The 26,905-nt window shown below is 38.6% G+C and overlaps 1 protein-coding gene across 7 annotated transcripts in view; it reads left to right on the top strand.

The window, feature by feature from the left end:
- The window catches only part of LOC105491264 (CTD small phosphatase like 2), a 110,699-nt gene that overhangs the window by 30,439 nt on the left and 53,355 nt on the right, over window positions 1-26,905 (top strand). For 5 of the 7 annotated variants that reach the window (XM_071066942.1, XM_071066937.1, XM_071066941.1 and 2 more), the window contains one exon: window positions 9,530-9,739. In XM_071066942.1, the coding sequence (XP_070923043.1) occupies window positions 9,554-9,739 (186 nt within the window). In that variant the 5' untranslated portion in view covers window positions 9,530-9,553. Of the gene's footprint in view, window positions 1-7,513; window positions 7,565-9,529; window positions 9,740-26,905 lie in introns of all 7 variants that reach the window. The other 2 variants (XM_071066940.1, XM_071066939.1) reach the window with 2 other exon arrangements.

The raw sequence follows: 26,905 nt of genomic DNA, 5'->3' as shown, positions 1-26,905 counted from the left end.
TGAATTCAATAACAGCACATCCCCTGACTTTCCTTCAGTGCCCATTGCCCAGGCTGTAGTGCAGTGGCATGATCTCGGCTCACTGCAACCTTTGCCTCGCTGCCTCCCGGGTTCAAGTGATTCTCGTGCCTCAGCCTCCCAGGTAGCTGGAATTAGAGATAGGCACCACCATGTCTGGCTAATTTTTTTGTATTGTTAGTAGAGACAGGGTTTCGCCATGTTGGCCAGGCTGGTCTCAAACTCCTGAGCTCAGGCAGTCCTCCCACCTTGGCTTCCCAAAGTGTTGTGATTAGAGATGTGAGCCACCATGCTTGGCCTCAGTTCAGTTGTAAGAAAGTTTTTTGGTTAGAACTTATTTAAGGCGAAACATCGTTTCTACTAAAAGTACAAAAAGTAGCCAGGTATGGTGGCACTAGCCTGTAATCCCAGCACTTTGGGAGGCTGAGAAGGATGAATCACTGAGTTTTGGCCAACATGGCAAAACCCTGTCTCTACTAAAAATACAAAAATTTACCAGGCGTGGTGGTATATGCCTGTAATCCCAGCTACTTGGGAGGATGAGGCCGGAGAATTGCTTGAACCCAGGAGGTGGAGGTTGCAGTGAGCTGAGATTATTGTTGCTGCACTCTTGCCTGGGTGACAGAGCGAGACTGTCTTAAAAAAAAAAAAAAATTATTATTATTTTACATTTGCGTTATAAAATAATGGTCCTTATGTCTCCTTAAGTATTCCGTTAGATTCTACGTTACTTTTCCTCAGGAATGCTACCTGAGGTGTTTTTGCTGTAGTTGGAGTGGTTGAATTGAGAACATTTTTCAATTTTTGTGTTTTAGATTTTTAGAAAAAAGAGGGAATTAGAGGTAACCTATAAATATAATTTATATTACTTAGTTTTGCTTTTTTTTTTTTTTTACTTAAAATTAGCAAACATTTTAAATATTAAAAATTTTGATTTGGAAGATTTAGTCATACAGACACTCTTTGTACACTGCTAGTTCAAACCACTTTTTGGAAAGCAGTTTGTTAGTATTTCTAGAGATACCACCAAATTTTAACAATCTTTGAACTTGTAAATTCACTTCTAAGGAACTATCTTAAGGAAAGAATCGGAAATGTAGACTGAAATTTATGTGGTTATTTCATTTGAGGTGATGTTGGTAATTTTGAAACAGTTTATTTTCCAACAAGTCAGTGATCAAATAATGAAACGTTTATCTGTATATTGAAATATTACATGACCATTAAAAATTGTATTCTTACTCTGTGTTTTGTTTTTTTGTTGTTGTTTTTTTTTCTTTTTGAGACTGAGTCTCACTCTGTCACCCAGATTGGAGTATAGTGGTGCAACCTTGGCTCACTGCAACCTCCGCCTCCGAGGTTCAAATGATTGTCCTGCCTCAGCCTCCCAAGTAGCTGGGATTACAGGTGCCCGCCACTATGCCCAGCTAATTTTTGTATTTTTAGTAGAGACAGGACGTTTCACCATGTTGGCCAGGCTGGTCTTGAACTCCTGACCTGAGATGATCTGCCTGCCTTGGCCTCCCAAAGTGCTGGGATTACAAGCGTGAGCCACTGCATCTGGCCAATATTCTCAAATTTTTAAAACAACATTGGTAAAATATAGTATAAAAGGGGAAAAAAAACATGTAGTGTAATTATAAATATTGATTAAAATATTTATACATATTAAAACAAACACACTAATATACCCACATTATCAGTCATCTCTGGGTTAAGGAATTATGGGAGATTTTATTTCATGTTTTACTGTCTTTTTGTTTCTTGTTTTGGAGACAGGGTCTCATTCTATTGCCCAGGCTGGAGTGCAGTGGTGTGCCATGGATCGCTGCAGCCTCAGCTTCTGAGGCTCAAGTGATCTTCTCACCTCAGCCTTCCAAGTTGCTGGGACTACAGGTGTGCACCACCATGCCCGTATAATTTTTTTGTTTTTATTTTTTGTAGAGACTGGGGAGTCTCCCTGTGTTTCCCAAGCTGGTCTAGAATTCCTGGGCTCAAGCAATCCTCCTGCCTCAGCCTCCCAAAGCCCTGGGATTACAGGTGTGAGTCACCACGCCCAGCCTGAAGTTTTTAAATGATGTATATTTTATAATCAGAGAAAAGGGTCAATATGTACACCAAAAATAAGAATTTTTCCAACCCTTAAGGGATCAAGAGTGAATTTTGTTTTATGTAAATAATTACATATATCTCTCACTGGATTGTTATATGCCTGGCACATGATTAATATGTTTTCACTGCAGTTTTTCCCCAAGTTTGGGTCATACTTTACTGTTTTATCATGTCTTACAATTTTTTGTTGAAAACTGGCCATTTTAGATAATATTGTAGCCACTCTGGATTCATGGTTTTTCTCCCCTCAAAGGTTGTTTAGTAGTAACTTCCATAGGCAGAAAAAAATCTATGGAATTTAATCTCCCTGCAGTATGCAACCACTGATGTCTCTACTTAATTATTATTTTTTGTTTTTAAATATTTTTGCTTTTATTTTTAAGCCTGGCTTACTAAAGCATACCTCCCTATATATTTGCATAGCCTAGTGGTCAGCTAATGATTGGACCAATGATGACCCCAAACACCTCTAACACAGACCTCAGCTGTAAAACTTTTAAATTAGTAAATTCACTTCTAAGAAACTGTCTTAAGGAAAGAATCAGAAATGTAGACTGAAATTTATGTGTTTATTTCATTTGAGTTGATGTTAGTAATTATGAAACAGTTTATTTTCCAGCTAGTCAGTGATCATATAAATTATGAGACATTTATATTGAAATATTGAAACATTTATATTGAAATATTACATGACCATTAAAAATTATATTCTGTAAAATTTTGACAAAAAGATACTCCTATAATATTAGAGGATATTTCCTTTCTCCAGGGCAAAATCTGTTTTGCCTGTTTTCTGTATAGATTATTTTTGTCCTTGATGAAGTTTTTTTAATGCTGTCATTAAATATGTATTATTTTGTGTCTGCCATTGTTTAGTATGTCTGTGGGATTATTTCATGTTTGTTTATGATAGGAGTACTTGTTCGTTTCTGATGCTAATTAGTATTCACTTACATGAAAACACCACAGTATTCATCTTTCTCTTTTGGGGCATTTTTGTTGTTTCCAGTTTGGAACTGGAAACAGCCTTATTGTGAATAAGGCTGTCAGGAACATTTTTGTAAAAATACATTGTGAACGTGTTTACATTTCTCTTGGATAAAAATGTAGAAGTGAAATCACTGAGTCAAAGAGTTTGGTGTATAATTATTAGAAATTACCCTATTTTATCAAAAAACATACATCTGTAACAGCATATGAGACTTTATTCTCCATCATTGTTACTATTTAAATTTGTCATTCTTTTTAATTTTTGCCATTTTAGGAGGTGTGAATTGGCATACCTTTGGGGTTTTAACTTAAAATTCTTATAAATAATATTGAGTATCATTTTCTATGCTATCACCAGTCATCTAATTTTTATGAAATATTTTCTTATATCTCTGCCCGTTTTTTTTTTTTTTTTTTTTTTTTTTTGAGACGAAGTCTCGCTCTGTCACCCAGGCTGGAGTGCAGTGGCCGGATCTCAGCTCACTGCAAGCTCCGCCTCCCGGGTTCACGCCATTCTCCTGCCTCAGCCTCCCGAGTAGCTGGGACTACAGGCGCCCGCCACCTCGCCCGGCTAGTTTTTTGTATTTTCTAGTAGAGACGGGGTTTCACCGTGTTAACCAGGATGGTCTCGATCTCCCGACCTCGTGATCTGCCCGTCTCGGCCTCCCAAAGTGCTGGGATTACAGGCTTGAGCCACCGCGCCCGGCCTCTCTGCCCGTTTTTTCTGTTGGCTTGTACTTATTGTGTCGTGGGACTTTATATATTTTACATACAAGGTCTTTGTGATATGTGCGTTTTGTGAATATTCTACCGGTTTGCTGCTCGCCTTCTTATTTTCCTAATGATGTCTTTTGGTAAACGGCAAGTTTTTAATTTTTATGAAGTCCAGTTTGTCCAGTTTTTTTCTTTATGGTTATTCTTTAAACAAGACTGTGTCATTTGCAAAGAGATAAGTTTCACTTTTTTTTCTTTTTAATATGGATTTCTTTTATTTTTCTTGCCTAACTTCCTGCTTAGAACTTCCAGTAAAATGTTGAATAGCAGTGGTGAGAGGGGCCATCTTTGTCTTGTTCCTGATACTAGAGGGACAGCATTCAGCCTTTTACTATGTATGACAGGTCCTGTGGGTTTTTTATAAATACCTTTTTTATTATGTTGAGGAAGTTCTTGTTTGTTTTTCGTTTGTTGATTATTTTTAATATGAAAGGGTGTTGGATTTGATCAGATGCTTTTTCTGCATTAATTGAGATGATCATGTGGATTTTTTTGTTTTGTTTTGTTTTTGAGACAGGCTCTCACTGTCGCCCAGGCTGGAGTGCCGTGATGTGATAATTGACTTACTGTAGCCTCAACCTCCCGGGCTCCAGTGATCCTTCCACCTCAGCCTCCCAGGTAGCTGGGACTACAGGCATGTGCCACTCTGCCCAGCTAATTTTTGTATTTTTTATAGAGACGGGGTTTCACCATGTTGCCCGGGCTGGTCTTGAACTCCTGGGCTCAAGCCATCCACCTGCCTTGGCCTCCCAAAATCCTGGGATTATAGGCATGAGCCACTGTGCCCAGCCTGCTTTGAAACCAGGCACTGACTTCTCATAGCTGTGAAAGTCCTAGATGGCATCTGTTTCCAACAGAAAGCTGTTTCGTCTACTTAGAAAATCTGTTGTTTTAGTATAGCCACCTTCATCAGTGGTCATAGTTAGATCTTCTGGATAACTTGCCTCCTCTTTTATATCAGCACCTGCTGCTTCACCTCACCTTGCACATCTATATTATGGAGACAGCTTCTTTCCTTAAACCTCATGAACCAAACAATGCTAGCTTCAAATTTTTCTTGCGCAACTTCTTCACCTCTGGATTAGCTTTGGTTTATGTGAATGCTGTGGCTGGTTTGATCTTATAGCCAGACTACTAAAACTTTCTCCATATCTGGTAGAGATGGGGTTTCAGCATGTTGGCCAGGCTGGTCTCAAAGTCCTGACCTCAGGTGATCCGCCTGTCTTGGCCTCCCAAAGTGCTGGGATTACAAATGTGAGCCACTGTGCATGGTGGCACTTTTAATTTCCTTCAATAACTTTTCCTTTGCATTATAACTTGGCCAATTGGCACAAGAGGCTTAGCTTTTGGCCTGTCTCAACTTTCAACATGCCTTCCTCACTAAGCTGAATTATTTCTAGCTTTTGATTTAAAGTGATAGATGTTTGACTCTTCCTTCCTCTACATTCCTCTACAATGTAGAGACATTGTAGGGCATAATTGGCCTAATTTTAAAATTGTCGTGTCTCAGAATAGGGAGGTCTAAGGAGAGGGAGAGAGTTGGGGAATGAATGAATGGTCAGTGGAGCAGTCACTATACATGTACTGAACATTTATTTATTAAGTTCACCATCTTATGCAGTTTGTGTCACCCCAAAACAATTACAAAAGTAACACCAAAGATCACTCATCATAGATCACTATAACAGATACAATAATAATGAAAGAGTTTGAATTGTTGCAGAAATTACCAAAATGTGACCCTGAGACATGAAGTGAGCCCATGCCAAGACGTGTATGCAGGGTGGCTACAAACCTTCAGTTCATAAAAAACGCGGTATCTGTGAAGTGTATTTAAACAAAGTATGCCTGTACTCATATGATTTCATTCCTTTTAAATGTATTAAGGTTTGTTTTGTGGCCTAACATATTTACTATTCTGAAGAATGTTCCATGTGTAAGTTGAGGAGAGTATTCTGCTGTTAGCGTTGTATATAATGTTAGATCTAGAGAGTTTTTCAGGTCTTCTTTTTTCATGTTGATCTTTTGTCTAATTCTCTCTGCTACTGAAAGTGAGTTATTGAAGTTCTTCAACTTTTTTTCATTTCATTTGTGATAGTTTTTCCTCATATTTTGGAGTTCTGTGTATACATATTTATAATTTCTTTTGTTTTCTTTCTGAGATGGAGTCTCGCTCTGTCGCCCAGGCTGGAGGGCAGTGGCTTGATCTCTGCAGCCTCCACCTCCCAGGTTCAAGCGATTCTCCTGCCTCACCCTCCCAAGTAGCTGGGACTACAGGCGCACACCACCACGCCCAGCTAATTTTTTTGTATTTTTAGTAGAGATAGGGTTTCACCATGTTGGCCAAAATGGTCTCAATCTCCTGACCTCGTGATCCACCCGCCTCGGCCTCCCAAAGTGCTTGGATTACAGGCATGAGCCACCACCCAGCCTATGTTTATAATTTCTAAGTGCTGCTTATTACATCAGAAATTGTAGTGTGTTATTATGTTATATCTTGTTTATATTTTCAGTTCAGAATATTTTGTGTATCCCTTGTGATTTATTTTTGATTCATTATTTATGTATTTTCAAATTTCCAAGTACTTAGTACTTTTAAAAGATTTTTAAAATTCATTTATAATTTGATTTATAATTGTGGTTAAATGCATACTCTATGCATTTATCCTTGAAATTCATGGAATCTTGTTTTATGGCTCAACATACTTTCTTAGCATTCTGTGTACAATTGAAAAGTATGTGTTTTGTTTATCTGTTTTTTGAGTGGTCAGTTTCATAAATTGATAAGGGCTTGACTGCTTTAGCCCTTTCAGACTTATTAAGTACATCTTTTACAACCTACTTATGGAATGGGCAAAAACTCCATACTTCAGCTTTATTTTTCAAATACTCATCTTTCTTTCTAGTGAATACCAGTTTGTTATTTTTGAGTTCAAAGGATCTTTCTCCTAAGCTTTCCCAGAACCTCTTCACAGTCTCCATACAGAATGATCTAGCATTTTATGTGTACAACAGTTAGGTAAATATACTTACCTGCTGTATTTTTTTTGCATTTTGTGGGCAGAGAGATTATCATTTTCTTCCTTTTTTTCCTACTCTGACATTACAGTGTTTAAATTTTAATGAGCTGAACCTCTTAAGACTGAGTTACTACTTTATATGTCTTTAGTCTTTTAATATCTACTTTCCTCAATATGTTGTATCATAATCTTTATGATTTCCATTTAATGATTGTGGGTTTAAGTTAGGTTCACCCTTAGATATTTTTTTAAAGACTCCCATAAAAAATTTACAGAAATTGATTAAAAACAACTTTAAAAAATTTTCCCATGTATCAATTTTAAAAATTGCTACAGTAATTTTCCTTTTCTGGGGAGTTCTGTTTTGAATAACAAAAGAATTCAGAGGGAAAAAAGCATTATTTATTTCATTTGGGTATTGTAGTTTATAACTCAGCACCATTTGGTTTTAGAAAAAAATAGTTACTGGAAAAGATATTTTGGGACTCCTCTGGTGAATCCTTTGAGTTTGGGAGTGTCTTAGGTCAGTTTGGGCTGCTATAACAAAAATACCGTAAACTTGGTGGGTGGGTTATAAACAACAAATTTATTTCTCTCAGTTACAGACAATGAGATGTTGAAGATCAAGGTGCAGGCAGATTTGATGTCTGGTAAGGGCCTGCTTCCTCATAGATCACTGTCTTCTTACTGTAATATTATAGTGGAAGGGGCTAGGCATCTGTCTCTCTGGGGCCTCTTTTATAGGGGCACTAACTTAGTTCATTCGGGCTCTGCCCTCATGACCTTATCACCTCACAACGGCCTCACCTCCAAACACCATCACATTAGGGATTAGGTATTAACATGAATTTTGGTGGGGCGGGCGTGGGGAACACAAACATTTGAGGTAGATACACACACACACACACACACACACAGTTTCTCCTTTTTTTTCCCCCCTTTTAAGATGGAGTTTTGCTCTTGTCGCCTAGGCTGGAGTGCTGTGGCGCAATCTCTCCTCACTGCAACCTCCGCCTCCCGTGTTCAAGCAGTTCTCCTGCCTCAGCCTTTGGAGTAGCTGGGATTACAGGCGTCCGCCACCACACCCACCTATTTTTTGTATTTTTAATAGAGACAGGGTTTCTCCATGCTGGCCGGGCTAGTCTCGAACTCCTGACTTCAGGTGAACCACCTGCCTTGGTCTCCCAAAGTGCTGGGGTTACAGGTGTGAGCCACCATGCCCAGCCTGTAGTTTCTATTTTTAAAAAAGTTTCTCTTTTTTTCTGTGATTGTTTTGTTGAGTTAATAAAAACAATTTCTGAGATTCTAATCTCTGCCAGGAATTTCTGTACCTTTAGATTTTAGAGTGCTTAATTGGAGTTAGTGTGTTCTGTGAATGTATTCACTGTGGTGAATAGCTTTATTGTCCTTTGCACATTATAGCCTTTCCTAATCCTTTTTTCATTTTGAGCCTCAGGATGGTAAGGTAAATATATTTTTTAAACATTTAATGAAACCTAACTGACTACAGATTAGCCATGATTGGAGTAGGATTAATATTCATATCTCTTAATTCTTCATTTAGTATTCTTTGTATTCTGTTTCACAGATTCTAATTCGGTTATGTCTTTAATTCTAAGTGTTGGGACAATTTTGCCAGCAATTAATTGTCTTACCTATAAAACGAGAGAGTTTGAATAAATAGCCTTATGTTTTCTTTCTGATGTGAATCGTTTTAAAAGTATCATTAAATGTGGTAAGATAGGACTCTCTCAAAATGATCCAAGTTCTGTTGTTACACTTATGTGATTGTCGATTATTAGACTTGTGCTCATGGAATTTATTCATTCATTGGCTGACATTACTTTTCCACTACCTGGTGAGTTCCAGAAAAGCAAAACCCTTCCTTATCTTGTTTACTATTTACTCAATGCTTACCTGGCCCAGTGCCTTGAATGTGACTAAGTATGCAATAAATATTTGTCAAACCAATGATTAAACAAATAGTAACATTGGCAGGCAGTATAGTATTATGTAAAGAGCATGCGGCCGGGCGCGGTGGCTCAAGCCTGTAATCCCAGCACTTTGGGAGGCCGAGACGGGCGGATCACGAGGTCAGGAGATCGAGACCATCCTGGCTAACACGGTGAAACCCCGTCTCTACTGAAAATACAAAAAACTAGCCGGGCGAGGTGGCGGGCGCCTGTAGTCCCAGCTACTCGGGAGGCTGAGGCAGGAGAATGGCAGGAACCCGGGAGGCGGAGCTTGCAGTGAGCTGAGATCCGGCCACTGCACTCCAGCCTGGGCGACAGAGCTAGACTCCGTCTCAAAAAAAAAAAAACAACAACAAGAGCATGCACACTCTTTGGTGTTACCCTTACTTTAGATCATCTATAGGATATGTTATAGTATTTCGGAGGTTGTTGGGAAAGTTACTCGGGATAATATAAATAAAGTATAAAGCATAATGCCTTTTACTTAAAATGTTAGTTTCTTACTGCAATCTCCTAGAGTCTAGGACTTTTGTTTTTTTAGCCAAGATATTTTTATCATATAAGCTGGTCACATTTGGGTAGAGAAGGTTGAAGTTATTAACTTTTAATGTTTTTATTACATTTATTATTTTTATCTTACAGTTTTACATGTGGCACCCATAAAAGATGAGGCTGAGAACACGGAAGGCTTCTCAGCAGTCAAATCAAATCCAAACACAACGCACTGCCAGAGCAAAGAGGAAATATTCAGAGGTTGATGATAGCCTGCCTTCAGGAGGAGAAAAACCATCGAAGAATGAAACCGGCTTGTTGTCTTCAATTAAAAAATTTATTAAAGGAAGCACACCTAAGGTAATGATTTTACCATATACTTTCATATCATTAAAAGTGAAAATTATGATATTTTCTCTAAGCATGCATAGAGAAGAAATCTGATAGTGCACCAAAATCTACGTTTTGGTGTTAATTTTACTTCTAAGAGTTTTACGTGCAGAATATTTAATGGCAGTTTAAGAAGAACATTATTTGTTCCGCTGAACTAATCCACTTAGCCTTCTGCTTTTTCAACATAGTATTATGGGTAGCAAAATAAATTTTTCCTTGCTCTTTTACTTGAGTTGTTTCTTTTACTTTCATTTTCTTTCAAAGAAAAGTTAAAGTTTCTTGTTAATATTCACTGTCTAGGGAGGTGATGTCTCTCATCTGTTCGAGTTGTAACATTTGTGTGATGAAGATGTATTGCTTCATTAAAGAGAAAAGAACATTACTAAAAGAGAGAATGGACACTGACGGGGAGTTTTGTACTTCAGATTCATATTCTGGACCAACTTGAGTGACCTAAAGAGAGAGTTATTTACCCCCTGAGCCTCAGGAAGATAGTAAAATGGCACTGATACCAACTGCTTTGTCTGTCTCAGAGTTGTTTTCAGATTAGATGGTACAACAGGTAGAAAAGCAGTTTGATCAACTTTATTTTATTTTGTTTTTATTTATTTATTTATTTTGAGACAGAGTCTTGCTCTGTCTCCAGGCTGGAGTGCAGTAGCGCAATCTCCGCTCACTGCAGCCTCCACCTCCTGGGTTGAAGTGATTCTCCTGCCTCAGCCTCCTGAATAGCTGGGACAACAGGCGCGTGCCACCACACCAGCTAATTTTTATATTTTTAGTAGAGATGGGGTTTCACCATGTTGGCCAGGATAGTCTCGATCTCCGGACCTTGTAATTCATCCGCCTTGGCCTCCCAAAGTGCTGGGATTACAGGCATGATCTACCGTGCCTGGCCTCAGTTTGATCAATTTTAATGCACTCTATCAATATATAGTATTATTGATTGTGTGTAGATTTTTTTTTTATGACTTTTACTATTTTTGTGTTCTTTCTTAGAATAATTATTTACATGGTAAATTTTTTATTATAATGGAAGTTTTATTACTTTCTTAAGCAGAAAAATAAATTACTAGTTGACTTGTTCATAGGAATAGATTTTGTTGGTATAGAATTAACAAAGCCTAATTACTATGAGTCACTAGGCAAGATTTGGAAGTATTCTTGGTTTGCATAGGGTTTTAATTTTTGTTTTGGTGGTTTTATTTTTTGTTTTTGTTTGTTTCTAATACTAATTTCTTTGTTAATTTTAAGTAATTACTTAAAAAGTAATTTTAAGTAATTTTAAGTAATTAGAAATTAGAAAATAATTTTAAGTAATTAGAAATTTAAGTAATTAGAAATTTTAAAAAGTTTCTGAATTTATGTAAACTGAGAAAATATTCTAGTATTATCATATAACAAAGATGAAGTAGCTTCCAGAAACCCAAATTTCCATCTCTATGAATTCCTAATGGGTTGTCATCAGCCTCTGTTGATGGGAACCTTGTTACATATTATTGCTTCATTCTTCTGAGCAGCTCTAGTTGTCATAAAGTGCCTCCTTATGTTTTTGCTTTCTCATGTTACTTTTTTGTATTTTTTCCACTCGAAAACAGATACTGTGTTCCCTTACGTGTGCAAGTACAAACCTTCAGTCAGTATGGGGCAGCTATTTCTAGTTTTCCTTATATGACATTATATGATATTTATCATCATCTTGGTCACCTTTATCTGTTATTCATGAAAGATAAAAACCAGAAGCGAAGATAGGTTTTTGTTATGTCTTCAGAATTCTATTCATATTTATAGTTGACCCTTCAACAGTGTGGATTTTAGGGATGCTGACCCTCCCATGTGGTTGAAAATTCACATATAACTTTTGACTCTCCAAAAACTTAACACTAATAACCTCCTGTTGACCAGAGGTTTACCAATAACATAAACAATCATTCAACACATATTTTTTATGTTATGTGTATTCTATACTGTATTCTATTTTTTTAGATAGGATCTTACTCTATTGCCCAGGCTGGAGTGCAGTAATACTATCATAGCTCACTGCAGCCTTGAACTCCTGAGCTCAGTTGATCCTCCCATCTCAGCTTCTTGAGTAGCTAGGACTACAGGCATGTACCACCATGCCCAGTTATTTTTAAAATTTCTCTCCCTTTTTTTTTTTTTTTTTAAAGAGACTAGGTCACATTTATCTTGCCCAGGCTGGTCTTGAACTCCTGACTTCAAAGCAGTCATCCCACCTTGGCCTGCCAAAGTGTTGGTATTACAGGTGTGAGCCATCTCACCTGGCTTTATACTGTATTCTTACAATAAAGTAAGCTAGAAAAAAAGAAAATGTTATTAAGAAAATCATAAGGAAGAGAAAATGCGTTTACTGTTTAAGTGGAAGTAGATCATTATAAAGGTCTTCATCCTGATTATCTTCTGGGCTGAGGAAGAGGAGGAGTTGGTCTTTCTGCTGCAGAGGTGGCAGAAAATTTTTGTATTAATGGACCAATACAATTCAAACCCAGCTGTTCAAGGATCAGCATACTTCTTCTGACAGTGAATTGTTTCTTTCACTCCCATTGCCCAGGCTAGAGTGCAATTGTGCAGTCACAGGTCACTGCAGCCTCGACTTCCCGACTCAGGTGATGCTCCCATTTCAACGTCCCAAGTTGCTGGAACTACAGGCTTTTGCCACTATGTCTGGCTAATTCCTTGTATTTTTTAGTAGAGGCAAGGCTTCACCATGTTGTCCAGGCTGGTCACAAACTCCTGGTCTCGAGCTGTTTTCCCGCCTTGACCTCTCAAAGTGTGAGCCACTACGCCTGGCTGGATTGTTTCTGTTAATGTGATTTTATGTTAAATTATACTTTGTCTCCTTCTTTAGTAGCTTAATCTCTGTTGGTCAGCAAATTTTGGCTCATGTCAACTAGAATAGCAGTCTCCAGTCGTTTTGGCACCAGCAGCTGGTTTCAGGGAAGACAGTTTTTCCAGGGACCAGGTCAGCCGGGGTGGGGTTTGGTTAATGGTTTTGGGATGAAATTAATCCACATCAGATCATCAGGCATTAGATTCTCATCAGGAGCACACAATGTAGATTCCACAATTCACACTAGAGTTCGTGCTCCTATGAGAATTTGCTACTGCTGATCTGACAGGAGATAGGGCTTAGGCAATAGTGCCTGCTGGCTCACTGCTCACCTCCTTCTCTGTGGCCTCGTTCCTAACAGGCCATGAATTGGTACCATTCCATGGCCCAGGGGCTGGGAACCCTTGAACTAGAACACTCAGGACTTTTTTTTGAGACAGGTCTCAAAAAAATAAAAAAATAAAAAAAAGGTCTCCAGTCTTGCCCAAGTTAGAGTGCAGTGGCATGATCTCAGCTCACTGCAACCTTTGCCTTTCGGGTTCAAGCAGTCCTCTTTTCTCAGCCTCCCAAGTAGTACATGCCACCGTGCCCAGCTAATTTTTGTATTTTTGTAGAGATGGGGTTTCACCATGTTGCCCAGGCTGGTCTTGAACTCCTAGCCTCAAGTGATCTGCCCGCTTCAGCCTGCCAAAGTACTGGGATTATAGGCGTGAGCCATTGTACCCAGCCACTCAGGAGGATTTTTCTATAGAAATTTTAGTCCAAGTTTCTTTTTTTGTTTTAACTAAATCTAAGATCTTTCATTAATGCCTCATTACTCAAAGATGTTACATTAAGATATGCAGTGGCACAATATCGGCTCACTGCAACCTCCACCTCTCGGGTTCGAGTGATTATCGTGCCTCAGCCTCCCGAGTAGCTGGGACTACAGGCGCCTGCCACCATACCTGGCTGATTCTTATATTTTTAGTAGAGACGGGGTTTTGCCATGTTGGCCAGGCAGGTCTTGAACTCCTGACCACAAGTGATCTCCTCACCTCGGCCTCCCAAAGTGCTGGAATTACAGACATGAGCCACTGTACTGGACTGTCTTATTTATTAATTACGTTTTTGGGTAAGGTTTTTCATACAGCTACAAATTCACTTTATTGTGCTGTAACTGAACTCAGATTTTAAAAATCGTATTCTATAAGATTATTATTGAAATTAATATTTGAATGCTTTACTGAAATCAGAGTGAAACCACAGTTGTCTTTTCCCAGACAACTAATCCTGTATTAGGAGTAAATAATAAGGTTAATTTGTCACATATTAGTCTTAATGAGCTTATATGGCTTTTAATTATTGTTGCTTTCTTGTCTACAATGTCGTCAACCATATTCTTAATCACATTCTAAAATTGTGTGGAGCATCTAGACAATGCTTGCTTATGTATGTATCTTAAATACAGCGTCATTGTCTTTTTCAAAATTTGGGTAGCAGTTCACAGCTAAAACCTATTGAATATTAACCATCTTTTGATGTTTTATAGATGAGAACAACTGAGACTTAGTGAATTTAGGTAACTTGAACTGTCAATAGTAACAATAATTATAATAATAACCTACCCAGGTTAAAAAATAACATTGAAGACCAATACGACAGCTTTTGCTTTTTTTTTTTTTTTTTTTTGAGACGCAGTTTCACTCTTAACTTGCCCAGGCTGGAGTGCAATGGCACGATCTCGGCTCACTGCAACCTCCATCTCCTAGGTTCAAGCGATTCTCCTGTCTCAGCTTCCCGAGTAGCTGGGACTACAGGCGTGTGCCACTATGTCCGCGACAGCTCTTACTTGTAGTTGTTGAGCAGTTACTATTTGCCAAGCACTGTCCTCAGTGTTTAAAGTGTAATAATTTGGCCGGGCGTGGTGGCTCACGTCTGTAATCCCAGCACTTTGGGAGGCCGAGGCAGGCAGATCACGAGGTCAGGGGATTGAGACCATCGTGGCTAACACGGTGAAACCCCATCCTTACAAAAAATACAAAAAATTAGCCGGGCGTGGTGGCGGGCGCCTGTAGTCCCAGCTACTTGGGAGGCTGAGGCAGGAGAATAGCGTGAACCCAGGAGGAAGAGTTTGCAGTGAGCCAAGATCGCGCCACTGCACTCCAGCCTGGGCAACAAAGCGAGACTCCGTCTCAAATAAATAAATAAATAAATAAATAAATAAATAAATAAATAATAAAGTGTAATAATTTAAGCCTTACAAACTGTATGAGATAGCTGTTACTTTTATATTACAAACGAGGAAACTGAGGCACAGGGAGGTTAAATAATAACTTGTGCTAAGTTGCTTAGTTTTAAGCGGCAATGCTGGAGCCTAGTTTACCTACACTCCTAACCACTATATACTACTGCATCTCCAATAAGTGACACTGCTAGGATTTAAACCCAGATGTATTTAACTGATCATATGTATTCTTTCTCCTTTATTATTCTCTGTCAAAGTGGCTGGACACTGTCTAGAAGTCCAAGAACAAGATGTTGGCCAACGTGCTTCCTTCTTAGATCTCTGTTCTTGACTTATAGATGGCTGCCCCTCACATGGTCAGTCTTTGGTCTGTGGATGGTCTGTGTCTGCATCTTTACGGACACTGGTCATACGTCTTTAGGGGCCACCTGAAGAAATTTTCCTCCTTTTTTTGTGTGTGTATGTAAGACAGAGTCTCGCTCTGTCACCCAGGCTGGAATGCAGTGGCACCATCTCAGCTCATTGCAACCTCTGTCTCGTGGATTCAAGCGATTTCTCGTGCCTCAGCCTCCTGGATGGCTGGAATTACAGGCGTGTGCCACCACATCTGGCTACATTTTTTATTTTTAGTAGAGATGGGGTTTCACCGTGTTGCCTAGGCTGGTCTTGAACTCCTGACCTTAAGTGATCTGCCTGCCTCAGCCTCCCAAAGTGCTGGGATTACAGGCGTGAGCCACCACACCTGGCCAAGAAAACCCTTTTAATTACTTTTTTAAAAGGCTCTATCTTCAAATATGGTCACAGTCTGAAGTATTTGGGTTAAGGCTTCAACATAAATTTTGGGGTGACATAATTCAGAGTGTACAAAATCTTTGGTCTCTTTCAAATACAGATTTGTGATTCAAAGACTTCAGATGTATGAAATTATCAGCAAGATTATTCAGGAATTGTTCATGTGCAGCCTTTCTGCTTTTTAGCACAATGAGATTTCTAATACATAATTGAAGGCCTCACAACTGAAATACATTTGTTTTCTACCATGAATCTCTATATTTTTCCAAATACGGTATTTCCAGCGTTTTCCCCATAACAAAATGACCTTTTCCTCTAGTCTTAACTAAATGCTGTTATAGTTAAGGATCATAAATTTCCATATGAATACAGTTTTAATGAAATACCTGTTTTTAGACCTTTTAACTGTGGTCTACAAAAAGAAACATATGGCTAATACATACATGTGAAACAAAAATCACCCTTAATTTATGTGATGTGCTCTGATTTTTCTGTTTTGTTTCTTCTTCTGAAGGTGATTGTATTTAAATTGATTTGATAATATGTCAGTGGGTTGCATTTCTTAGTTTGAAAAACATGATTAGATGAAGACTTTTGTTCAAAATCTTTAACTCTGATTTGCCAAACTTTGTAGTTTTATTTGGGAATTTTCTTCCTTTCTTTTTTTTTTTTTTTTTGACGGAGTCTTGCTCTGTCACCCAGGCTGGAGTGCAGTGGTGTGATCTTGGCTCACTGTGACCTCCATTTCGTGGTTTTAAGCGATTCTCCTGTCTCAGCTTCCCGAGTAACTGGGATTATAGGCATGTGCCACCATGCCTGGCTAATTTTTTCTATTTTTAGTAGAGATTGAGTTTCACCATGTTGGCCAGGCTGGTCTTGAACTCTTGACCTCAAGTGATTCACCTGCCTCAGCCTCCCAAAATGGGATTATAGGCATGAGCCACCATGCCCAGCCTTATTAAGTCTCTTTAGTTGTGTTCTTTAACTACTTGATTAGTTGAAGTAATTTGCCACTTATGGAATGAAAAAAAATCAACTCAGACTAACTGGTTGAATTTATGGAGGAAATGACAGTTTAAGATTCATTCATATTCATTCATTCTCTTCCCACCACCACACACACAGGCATATATTTATATTTAGTGTGTCACTTGACAATCTGAAATGCATTAATTGTCAATTTTGTCATCATGTGAATATCATAGTAATTACGTGAATCTAGATGGTATATCCTACTAGTTATCTAGGCTATGTGGTATAGCTTTTTGCTCCTAGGCTACAAACCTGTGCAGCATGTTACTATACTGATTATCATAGGCAGTTATAACACAATGGTAAGTTTTTATGTTTCTCAGCATAGCTAAACATAGAAAAGGTACAGTAAAAATAGAGTATTATAATCTTATGAGACCACTGTTCTATATGTGGTCTGCTGTTAACCAAAACATTGTGTGGCACATGATTCTATTTCCTTGCTCTGTCTGCTGAACTATGTGCACATAGCACCCAGATCTTGGTTTCTAAATACTGTTCTCCACTAAAGGAACTAGGGTTCTGTCTTGTTTTATGTGTAAATAATTATGTCATATGCCAAATAATGAGAGTTTTGCTTACCCTTTCTCATCACTGGGACTTATTTTTTTCTTCACTTATTACATTGGTTAGGATCTGTAGTACCATGTTGAGTAGAATCGGTGAGAGCGAACGCCCTTGCCTTGTCCTTAGGAGAAGAGAATTTGTTTTACCATTAGGTATGATGTTAGCTAGATGTTTTTCTTAGTTATCTTTTATTAGTTTGTGAAAGTTCTATTCTATTCCTATTTGTGAAATGTTTTTATTGTGTTGTTGAGGTTTTTTAAAGGCTTTTCGGCTTCAGATTTCTCATTTATTTATTTATTATTTATTTGAGGTGGAGTCTCATTCTCTTGCCCAGGCTGGAGTACAGTGGTGTGATCTCAGCTCACCACAACCTCCACCTCCTGGGTTCAAGCAGTTCTCCTGCCTTGGCCTCCCAAGTAACTGGGATTACAGGCACGTGACACCATGCCCAGCTAATTGTGTTTTTAATAGAGATGGGGTTTCACCATGTTGGCCAGGCTGGTCTTGAACTCCTGACTTCAAGTGATCTACTCACTTTGGCCTTCCAAAGTGCTGGGATTACCGATGTGAGCCACTGTGGCAGGCCCCTCTTATTCTTTTAATGTAGAGTAGTACATAAATTTTTTTTTTAATGGAAAATTATAACTTGGAGTTGATTTACTGGGGATTTTTTTTAAAAATAATTTTTATATCTGTGTTCGTGGAGGATCTTGTTCTGTAGTTTTGTCTTGATTTGTAATGTTTTTAAATTTTGGGATTAAGATTAAGCTGGTGCCATAAAACAAGTTGAGGACTGTTCCTCCTCTTTTCTGAAAGCTTGTGTTTGATTGGTATTATTTCATTCTTAAATATTTGGCAGAATTCACTGGTGAATTCTGGAGTGGGATTTCTAAAATGTAACTGGAATTTTCTTTGTGGGATATCTTTTACTGTAATTTAGTTTCTCTAATATAGATCAGATTATTTAACTTTTCTTGTTTGTTTTAGTCATACATGTTTTCAAGGAATTTAAGTTGTTGATTTATTTGACATCATATTTTGTCGGTACTTATTAATTTAATACTGTCTATAGGATTTGTAATGGTACTCTTCTTTTCATTCCTGATCTAGATAATTTATTATTGATCTTTATTTTGAGGAGTCTTGCTTGGGTTTATCAATTTCATTATTTGTTCAAAGGGATTTTTAATATTAACTGTTCATTCTGTTTAATTGATTTCCACTATTTTCAGTATTTTCTGTTTTTAGTCTGATTTACTTTTACTTTTGTAGCTTCTAGAAATGAGAGCTTAAATCAGATATGAGTAAAATTTTTCTGTAAACATTTCAGATAAGAAATATTTTAGGCTTTGTGGACAATATTGTCTCTGCTGCAGCTACTTCAACTGCCACTGTAGACGGCTACATAAATGAATGAACTTGGCTTTGGACACTGGTACAGTAGTTCCCCCTATCTTTGGTTTTGCTTTCCGTAGTTTTAGTTACCTGTGGTCACCAGCGTCTGAAAATATTAAATGGAAAATTTCAGAAATAATAAGTTTTAAATTAGACACCTTTCTGAGTAGCATGGTAAAATCTTGCATCATTCCTGCTCCATCCCAACTGGGACATTAATCATCCCTTTGCCCAAGTATCCATATGTATATGCTGTACTCCTGTTAGTCACTTAGTAGCTTTCTTTTTTTTTATCAGATCAGCTGTGTAGATACCAGGCTGTTTGTATTCAGTTAATCCTTATTTTACTTAATGATGACCCCAGAGTATAAGACTAGTGATGCTGATAATTATTCTGTTTTATTGGTAATCTCTTACTGTGTCTTAATTTATAATTCAGGGTTTATCATAGGTGTGTATATATGGAGGAAAAAACAGTATATATAGTGTTTGGTACTATCTGTGGTTTCAGGCAACCACTGGAGGGTTTTGAAAGGTATCACGTGAGCATTAAGGGGAAACTACTGTATTTGAATTTCATATAGTTTTCGTGTGCCATGAAATTTTTTTTCTATGTATTTTCCTCCAACTATTTATAAGTACAAAAAAAAGGTTTTTACTTTCTTGCCCATGTGAAACAATTACTGTGCTGAATTTTGCCTATGGCTGTGGCTTGCTAGTTCCTTGGTTAGAACATTAATTTTACACTTTTCTTTTTTTCTAATATAGGTATTTAAAGATATGAATTTTAAAGTACTCCTTTCTCTATATGCCATACATTTTGATACATTATTTTTTATTATTTTATTTTTCTTGTGATTTGTTTTGACCCATGGATTGTTCATTTTGATTCAAGAATATTAATATACTCTGTATAATTTGATTTCTTTGGTGTTTTTTGGTACTTACTAGCATGTAGTCTATCTTGTTGAATGTTCTATATGTATTTGGGAATATATGTGTATTTTGGAGTTGTTCAGTGCAGTATTCTATAAATATCAATTAGATCCAATTGGTTGATAATACTCTAATTTTCTATATCTTCTTTTAAAGTGAAAGCAAGTTTATTAAGGAAGTAAAGAAACAAAAGAATGGCGACTGCATAGTTGTCTATCTTATTTATTTAATGTGCTTGTTTTATTGGTTATTAAGAGAGGGATGTTAAAATGACCTATTTTTGTGCATTTGTCTACTTCACTTATCTGTCAATATTTGCTTCATGTATGTTGAAGCTTCATGTATTTATAATTGTATGACTTGTTAACATTATGATATATCTCATTATCTCTAGTAATATTAGTCTTGAAGTTTATTTTATTTTATTTTATTTTATTTATTTATTTTGAGACGGAGTCTCGCTTGCCGCCCAGGCTGGAGGTGCAGTGGCGCGATCTCGGCTCACTGCAAGCTCCGCCTCCCGGGTTCACACCATCTCCTGCCTCAGCCTTCCGAGTAGCTGGGACTACAGGCGCCCACCACCTCGCCCGGCTAGTTTTTTGTATTTTTAGTAGAGATGGGGTTTCACCGTGTTAGCCAGGATGGTCTCGATCTCCTGACCTTGTGATCTGCCCGTCTCGGCCTCCCAAAGTGCTGGGATTACAGGCTTGAGCCACCGCGCCCGGCCTAAGTCTAATTTTTTGTATTTTTTTTTAATTAGAGACAGGGTTTCACCATGTTAGCCAGGATGGTCTCGATCTCCTGACCTTGTGATCTGCCCACCTCGGCCTCCCAAAGTGCTGGGATTACAGGCGTGAGCCACCGTGCCCGGCCTTGAAGTTTATTTTGATATTGATAGAGCCAAATAGTTTTCTTACTCAGTATTTGCATGATATATCTTTTTCCAGCCTTTATAAAACCTGTGTACATATATATTTACATTGGCTTTTTTTTTTTTTTTTTTTTTTTTAAGGCAGAGTCTCGCTCTGTCGCCCTCACTGGAGTGCAGTTGTGCAATCTTGGCTCACTGCAACCTCCACCTCCTGGATTCGAGCAATTCTCCTACCTCAGCCTCCCGAGTAGCTGGGATTACAGGCACCTGCCACCACACCCAGCTAATTTTTATGTTATTAGTAGAGACAATGTTTTACCGTGTTGGCCAGACTGGTCTTGAACTCCTGACTGCAGACGATCCACCCGCCTTGGCCTCCTAAAGTGCAGGGATTATAGGCATGAGCCACTGCGCCCAGCCTACATTGGCATATTTTGTCTCTTTATATTTAATGTAATTATTAATATGTTTGAGTTTAAAGTCTTCTATCTTACTGTGTATTCTGGATTTGTCCCATCTTTTGTTTCTCTTTTCCTGTCATTTGGGTGAACTATCTATTTTTTAGAATTTTATTTATCCTCCTATATTGACTTCTCAATAAACAACCTTAAACACAATAAAATACACCTGTTCAAAGTGTATGTTTTCTTGAATTCTGACAGATTTATGCACATGACCAAAAAGTATCCTTATTTTATATCCAACAGCACCTGAGACAACCACTGATCTTTCTGTCATTATAGATAGAGTTTTATAGGATTATAATCAGTGTATCTTGCTTCCTTCACACACACAACATACATTTTTTGGTTTCTTCTGCGTTACCACATGTATCTGTAGTTTATTCCTTCCCCTCCCCTCCCGGAGTAGTATTCCTTTGTGTGAGTCTACCACAGTTTGTCTGTTTAAGTTGTTTCTGTTTTGGGGCTATTTTTTTTTTTTTTTTTTTGAGACGGAGTCTCGCTCTGTCGCCCAGGCTGGAGTGCAGTGGCGCGATCTCGGCTCACTGCAAGCTCCGCCTCCCGGGTTCACGCCATTCTCCTGCCTCAGCCTCCCGAGTAGCTGGGACTACAGGCGCCCACAACCGCGCCCGGCTAATTTTTTGTATTTTTAGTAGAGACGGGGTTTCACCATGGTCTCGATCTCCTGACCTTGTGATCCGCCCGCCTCGGCCTCCCAAAGTGCTGGGATTACAGGCGTGAGCCACCGCGCCCGGCCTTGTTTTGGGGCTATTATAAATAAAGTTGTTACGAATATTTGGATAAATAAGATTGATATTGCTGGATCATAAGATGTATGCTTAACTTCTTTGTAGCAACTTTATTGAGATATAATTTACATAGCCAGAAAATTAACCCATTTTTTTGGAATGTAGAAGCTTTTATTTGCTTATTATTTTTTGATATAAAAAGCTGTACTCACTTAATGTATACAGCTCTATGAGTTTGCAGATAAGTATATTCCTGTGAAACCATCACCATCATCAAGACCATAAACGTATCTGTCACCTACCAGAGTTTACCCTGCCCCTTTATTATTATGATCTACTGTCTTAGAAAACTTTAAGTATATAATATAGTAAAGTATAGGCACAGCATTATGTTGTATAGTAGCATAATTCATTCATTCATTTAAAGTATAAATTCAGTAGCTTTTAGTACACGCACAGAATTGTGCAACCATTGCCTCAACTTTAGAATATTTTCATCACCCTCAAAAGAGACCTCTAGCTCCTAAATTCCCCCTTCCTCTCTAGCCCTAAGCAGTCACTAATCTGCTTCCTGTCTCTATGGATTTCGCTGTATTTTGGACATTTCATGTAAATGAAACCATAGTCTATTATGTCTGGCTTCTTTCACTTAGCATGTTGTCAAAGTGCATCCATGGTGCGTTTGTTCTCAAGATCTCTTGGGGTTGTGTCCTGGGACATTGAATAAAAATTAAAAAAAAAAAAAAGAAAAAACAATGTACATCCATGTTGTGGCATGTATTATATCAATATTTCCTTTTTATTGCCAAGTAATATTCTGTTGTATGGCTATACCACATTTTGATTATCCATTTATCAATTAATGAACATTTGAGTTGTTTTCATATTTTGACTATATGAAGAATGCTGTGAACATTCATGTATACATTTTTGTATGGACATCTATTTTCAATTGTCTTGGGTAGGAGCTTGAATTGCTGGGTTATACGGTAACTTTGTGTTTAGCTTTTAAGGAACTGCCAGTCTGTTTTCCAAAGTGGTTGCACCATTTTACAGTCCCACTAGCAAAATATGAGGATTCCAGTTGTCTTGAGGACAATCAACACTTGAAATTTTTTGTCTTTTTTATTATAGCCGTCCTGGTGAGTGTGAAGCAGTATGTCGTGGTTTCGATTTGCATTTCCCTAATGACTGATGGTATTGAGCATCTTTTATGTGTGTGTCTTGTCCATTTACATATCTTCTTTAGATAAATGTCTGGTATTTTAATTGTATAATTTTTTTTATTGAGTTGCAAGAGGGGTTTTTTTTTTTTTTTTGGTTTGTTTGTTTTTGCATGATCTCTGTTCATTGCAACCTCTGCTTCCTGAGCTCTAGTGATACTTCCGCCTCAGCCTCCTGAGTAGCTGAGACTACAGGCATGTGCCACTACGCCCAGCTAATTCCCATGCCCCCTTTTGGAGACAGAGTCTCACTTTGTCACCCAGGCTGGAATGCAGTGGCACAATCTCTGTTCACTGCAACTTCCACCACCTGTGTTCAAGCGATTCCCCTGCCTCAGCCCCCTGAGTACCTGGGATTACAGGCACGTGCTACCACGTCCAACTATTTCTTTTTATTTTTGATGGAGACGGGGTTTCACCTTGTTGCCCAGGCTGGTCTCAAATTCCTGACCTCAGGTGATCTGCCTGCCTTGGCCTTCCAAAGTGCTGGGATTACAGGTTTGAGTCACCACGCCAGACCTAATTTTTGTATTTTTTGTAGAGACAGGATTTCACCATGTTGCCCAGGCTGGTATCAAACTCCTGGGCTTAAGAGATCGGCCCTCCTTGACCTCCCAAAGTGCTGGGATTACAGGTGTGAGCCACCACACCCAGCCAAGAGTTCTTGATATAATCTAGATACAAGTCCCTTTTCAGAGATACGCAGATGTTTTCTTCTGTTCTGTGGACCCCTTCTGAAACACAGAACTTTTAAATTTTGATGAAGTCCACTTTGTTTATTTTTCATTTTGTTGCTTGTGCCTTTGGTGTTATATCCGAGAAACTATTGGCAAAATCAAGGTGACAAAGATTTATCCCTAGATTTTCTTATATGAGTTTTATACTTTTAGCTCTTTGATACATTTGAGTTAATCTTTATAGATGGTGTGAGGTAAGGAGTCATCTTCATTATTTTACATGTTCATTTTCATTAAGTCCCAACTCCATTTGTTGAAGACACTTTTTAACTTTTGAGAAACTGCCCAGCTGTTTCACCATCTAACATTCCATTTAGCAGTTTCAAACAGTTTCCCTTGCTTACATTCTTACCAGTATTTGATATTGTCAGTCTTTTAAACTTTAGTCTTTCTGCAGGGGTAGCATATCTTATTGTTTTTAACTTGCATTATTTTAACTTCCATTTTCCAGGCTCAGGTGATCCTCACACCTCAGCTAGCTGGGACTACAGGTTTGCATCACCACACCTGGCTAATTTTTGTATTTTATAAGAGATGGGGTTTCATCATGTTGCGCAGGCTGGTCTCCAACTTCTGGGCTCAGGCAGGCTACCTGCCTCGCCCTCCCAAAGTGCAGGAGTGAGCCATGTATAAAGACCGAGATTTAACAGTTTTACGGCTTCAGCAAGAACTTTCTTGAGGCTGGGTGCGGTGGCTCACGCCTGTAATCCTAGCACTTTGGGAGGCTGAGGAGGGCAGAGGATGGATTGCCTGAGCTCAGAAGTTCAAGACCAGCTTGGGCAACATGGTGAAACCCTATCTGTACTAAAATACAAAAAATTAGCTGGGCATGGTGGTACACATCTGTAGTCCCTGCTACTCAGGAGGCTGAGGCGGGCGATCGCTTGAACCCGGGAGGCGGTGGTTGCAGTAAGCTGAGATCACACCACTGCACTCCAGCCTGGGTGACAGAGTGAGACTCTGTCTTTGTTTTAAAAAAGAAGAGAGGGGCCGGGAGCGGTGGCTCAAGCCTGTAATCCCAGCACTTTGGGAGGCCGAGACGGGTGGATCACAAGGTCAGGAGATCGAGACCATCCTGGCTAACACCGTGAAACCCCGTCTCTACTAAAAAAATACAAAAAACTAGCTGGGCGAGGTGGCGGGCGCCTGTAGTTCCAGCTACTCGGGAGGCTGAGGCAGGAGAATGGCGTGAACCCGGGAGGCGGAGCTTGCAGTGAGCTGAGATCCGGCCACTGCACTCCAGCCTGGGCGACAGAGTGAGACTCCGTCTCAAAAACAAAAGAAGAGAGAACTTTCTTAAGAGGAACTGGCTCTCCCAAGTTGCTAAGCGTGGCAATAAAGAATATAGTGGGCCAGGCTTGGTGGCTCACGCCTGTAATTCCAACACTTTGGGAGGCTGACACAGGCGGATCACCTGAGGTCAAGAGATCGAGACCAGCCTGGCCAACATAGTGAAACTCCACCTCTACTAAAAATATAAAAATTACCCAGGTGTGGTGGCACACACCTGTCATCCCAGCTACTCGGGAGGCTGAGGCAGGAGAATTACTTGAACCCGGGAGGTGGAGGTTGCTGTGAGCCAAGATCGTGCCATTGCACTCCAGCCTGGGTGACTCCATCTCAAAAAAAAAAAAGAATACAATGACTATTGGGTTTCAGTGCCTTGATTTGTCTTAAGGTGCCAGTTACTATATACACCGTTGATCTTGCATAGCTAGCACAAATGTTAACACAAGTTGTTCCAGAATGGACTGAAAGACAATCAATCAATCAACCAATAGATTCACCACTTGTGTTTGTTACCATGCATTCACAGTAACAAAAATCTTTGATAATTAGTTGGTGCTGGTATCAAATAAATACATGCAGGCAAAATACCAAGTCCGGCCACATTAATAAGGCACAGAAGTACAATTCTCTACATACTAGATAATACTTATTTTTTTATGTTTGCAGATAAATATTTCATTCACTGGATTTAACTTAGCATTGGAAAGTGGGAGCGCGTGTTTCTTTTATTGACTTTTTATCTAGCAGACTTTCAGCACTATCTACTATGCAAAGATTTATCTCTCTGATATTGTTTACCCCTTTCCAACCAATGCAGTATGATAACTTACTCTTTAAGATTCTTCAGAGGATTTTTCATTTTTAGTTTGAAAAACTGTAACCATTTTTTGCTTTTAAAGAACTCATTATGTATATATTTAAAATACTAAATTCCTTTTTAAAAAACTCTGAATGATTCTCAAATGACAGTATACTAAATTGTCACCATTTAAATATGTCTCATCTATTTAAGTATGTTTTATTACGTAAGATGTAATAAGACAACCTTATGCGGCCAAAAGGAAGATATCTTTATCATGCTTTCATTTCTTATTTACAATTGCATCTAGAGTCTCTGGAATAGATTTACTGCATTGTGAGTCAGAGAATCCTGATATGTCAGTTTCTTATTTTTCAGCAGTGCAGCAATACATTGAAATCACAGCTCTTCTAACCTCCCTGTTTTTATCTAATGATTCGTTATTAAGTATTAAAAAGTTACTTTTTATTATTATTATTATTTTTTTTTGAGACGGAGTCTTTGCTCTGTCGCCCAGGCTGGAGTGCAGTGGCATGATCTCGGCTCACTGCCAGCTCCGCCTCCCGGGTTCATGCCATTCTCCTGCCTCAGCCTCCCGAGTAGCTGGGACTGCAGGCACCCGCCACCACACCCAGCTAATTTTTTGTATTTTTTAGTAGAGACGGGGTTTCCCTGTGTTAGCCAGGATGGTCTTGATCTCTTGACCTTGTGATCCACCCGCCTCGGCCTTCCAAAGTGTTGGGATTACAGGCATGAGCCACCGTGCCTGGCCACAAATTTTATTTTAAAATATTACTAAATTCTGAAATAACTTTTATGTAAAACTTAAAATTTAGAAATAAATGTATTTTAAATAAATATATTATTGCAAAGCAAAACCAGAAGAGTACTCTTCCTGTCTTTTCACATATGTGTATATATACAGTCATGTGCCACATAATGATGTTTAGGTCAGCATGGACCACCTTATGGTCTCATAAGGTTATAATACCATATTTTTACTGTACTTTTTTTTGTGTTTAGGTACATGAGTACTTGACATTTTGTTATAATTCCCTACAGTATTCAGTACAGTAGCATGCTGAGCGGGTGGGTTGTCTAGGAGCAATAGGTGTGTGGTAGATAATATCATCTTGGTTTGTGTAAGTACACGGTATGATTGTACAATGATGGAATCGCTAAAGATGCTTTTCTCAAAACATA

This window comes from Macaca nemestrina, chromosome 7, assembly GCF_043159975.1.
Source record: "Macaca nemestrina isolate mMacNem1 chromosome 7, mMacNem.hap1, whole genome shotgun sequence".
NCBI classification, from domain to species: Eukaryota; Metazoa; Chordata; class Mammalia; order Primates; family Cercopithecidae; genus Macaca; species Macaca nemestrina.
The sequence above is the reverse complement of the archived record's forward strand: the minus strand, read 5'-3'. Positions and strand labels throughout refer to the sequence as shown.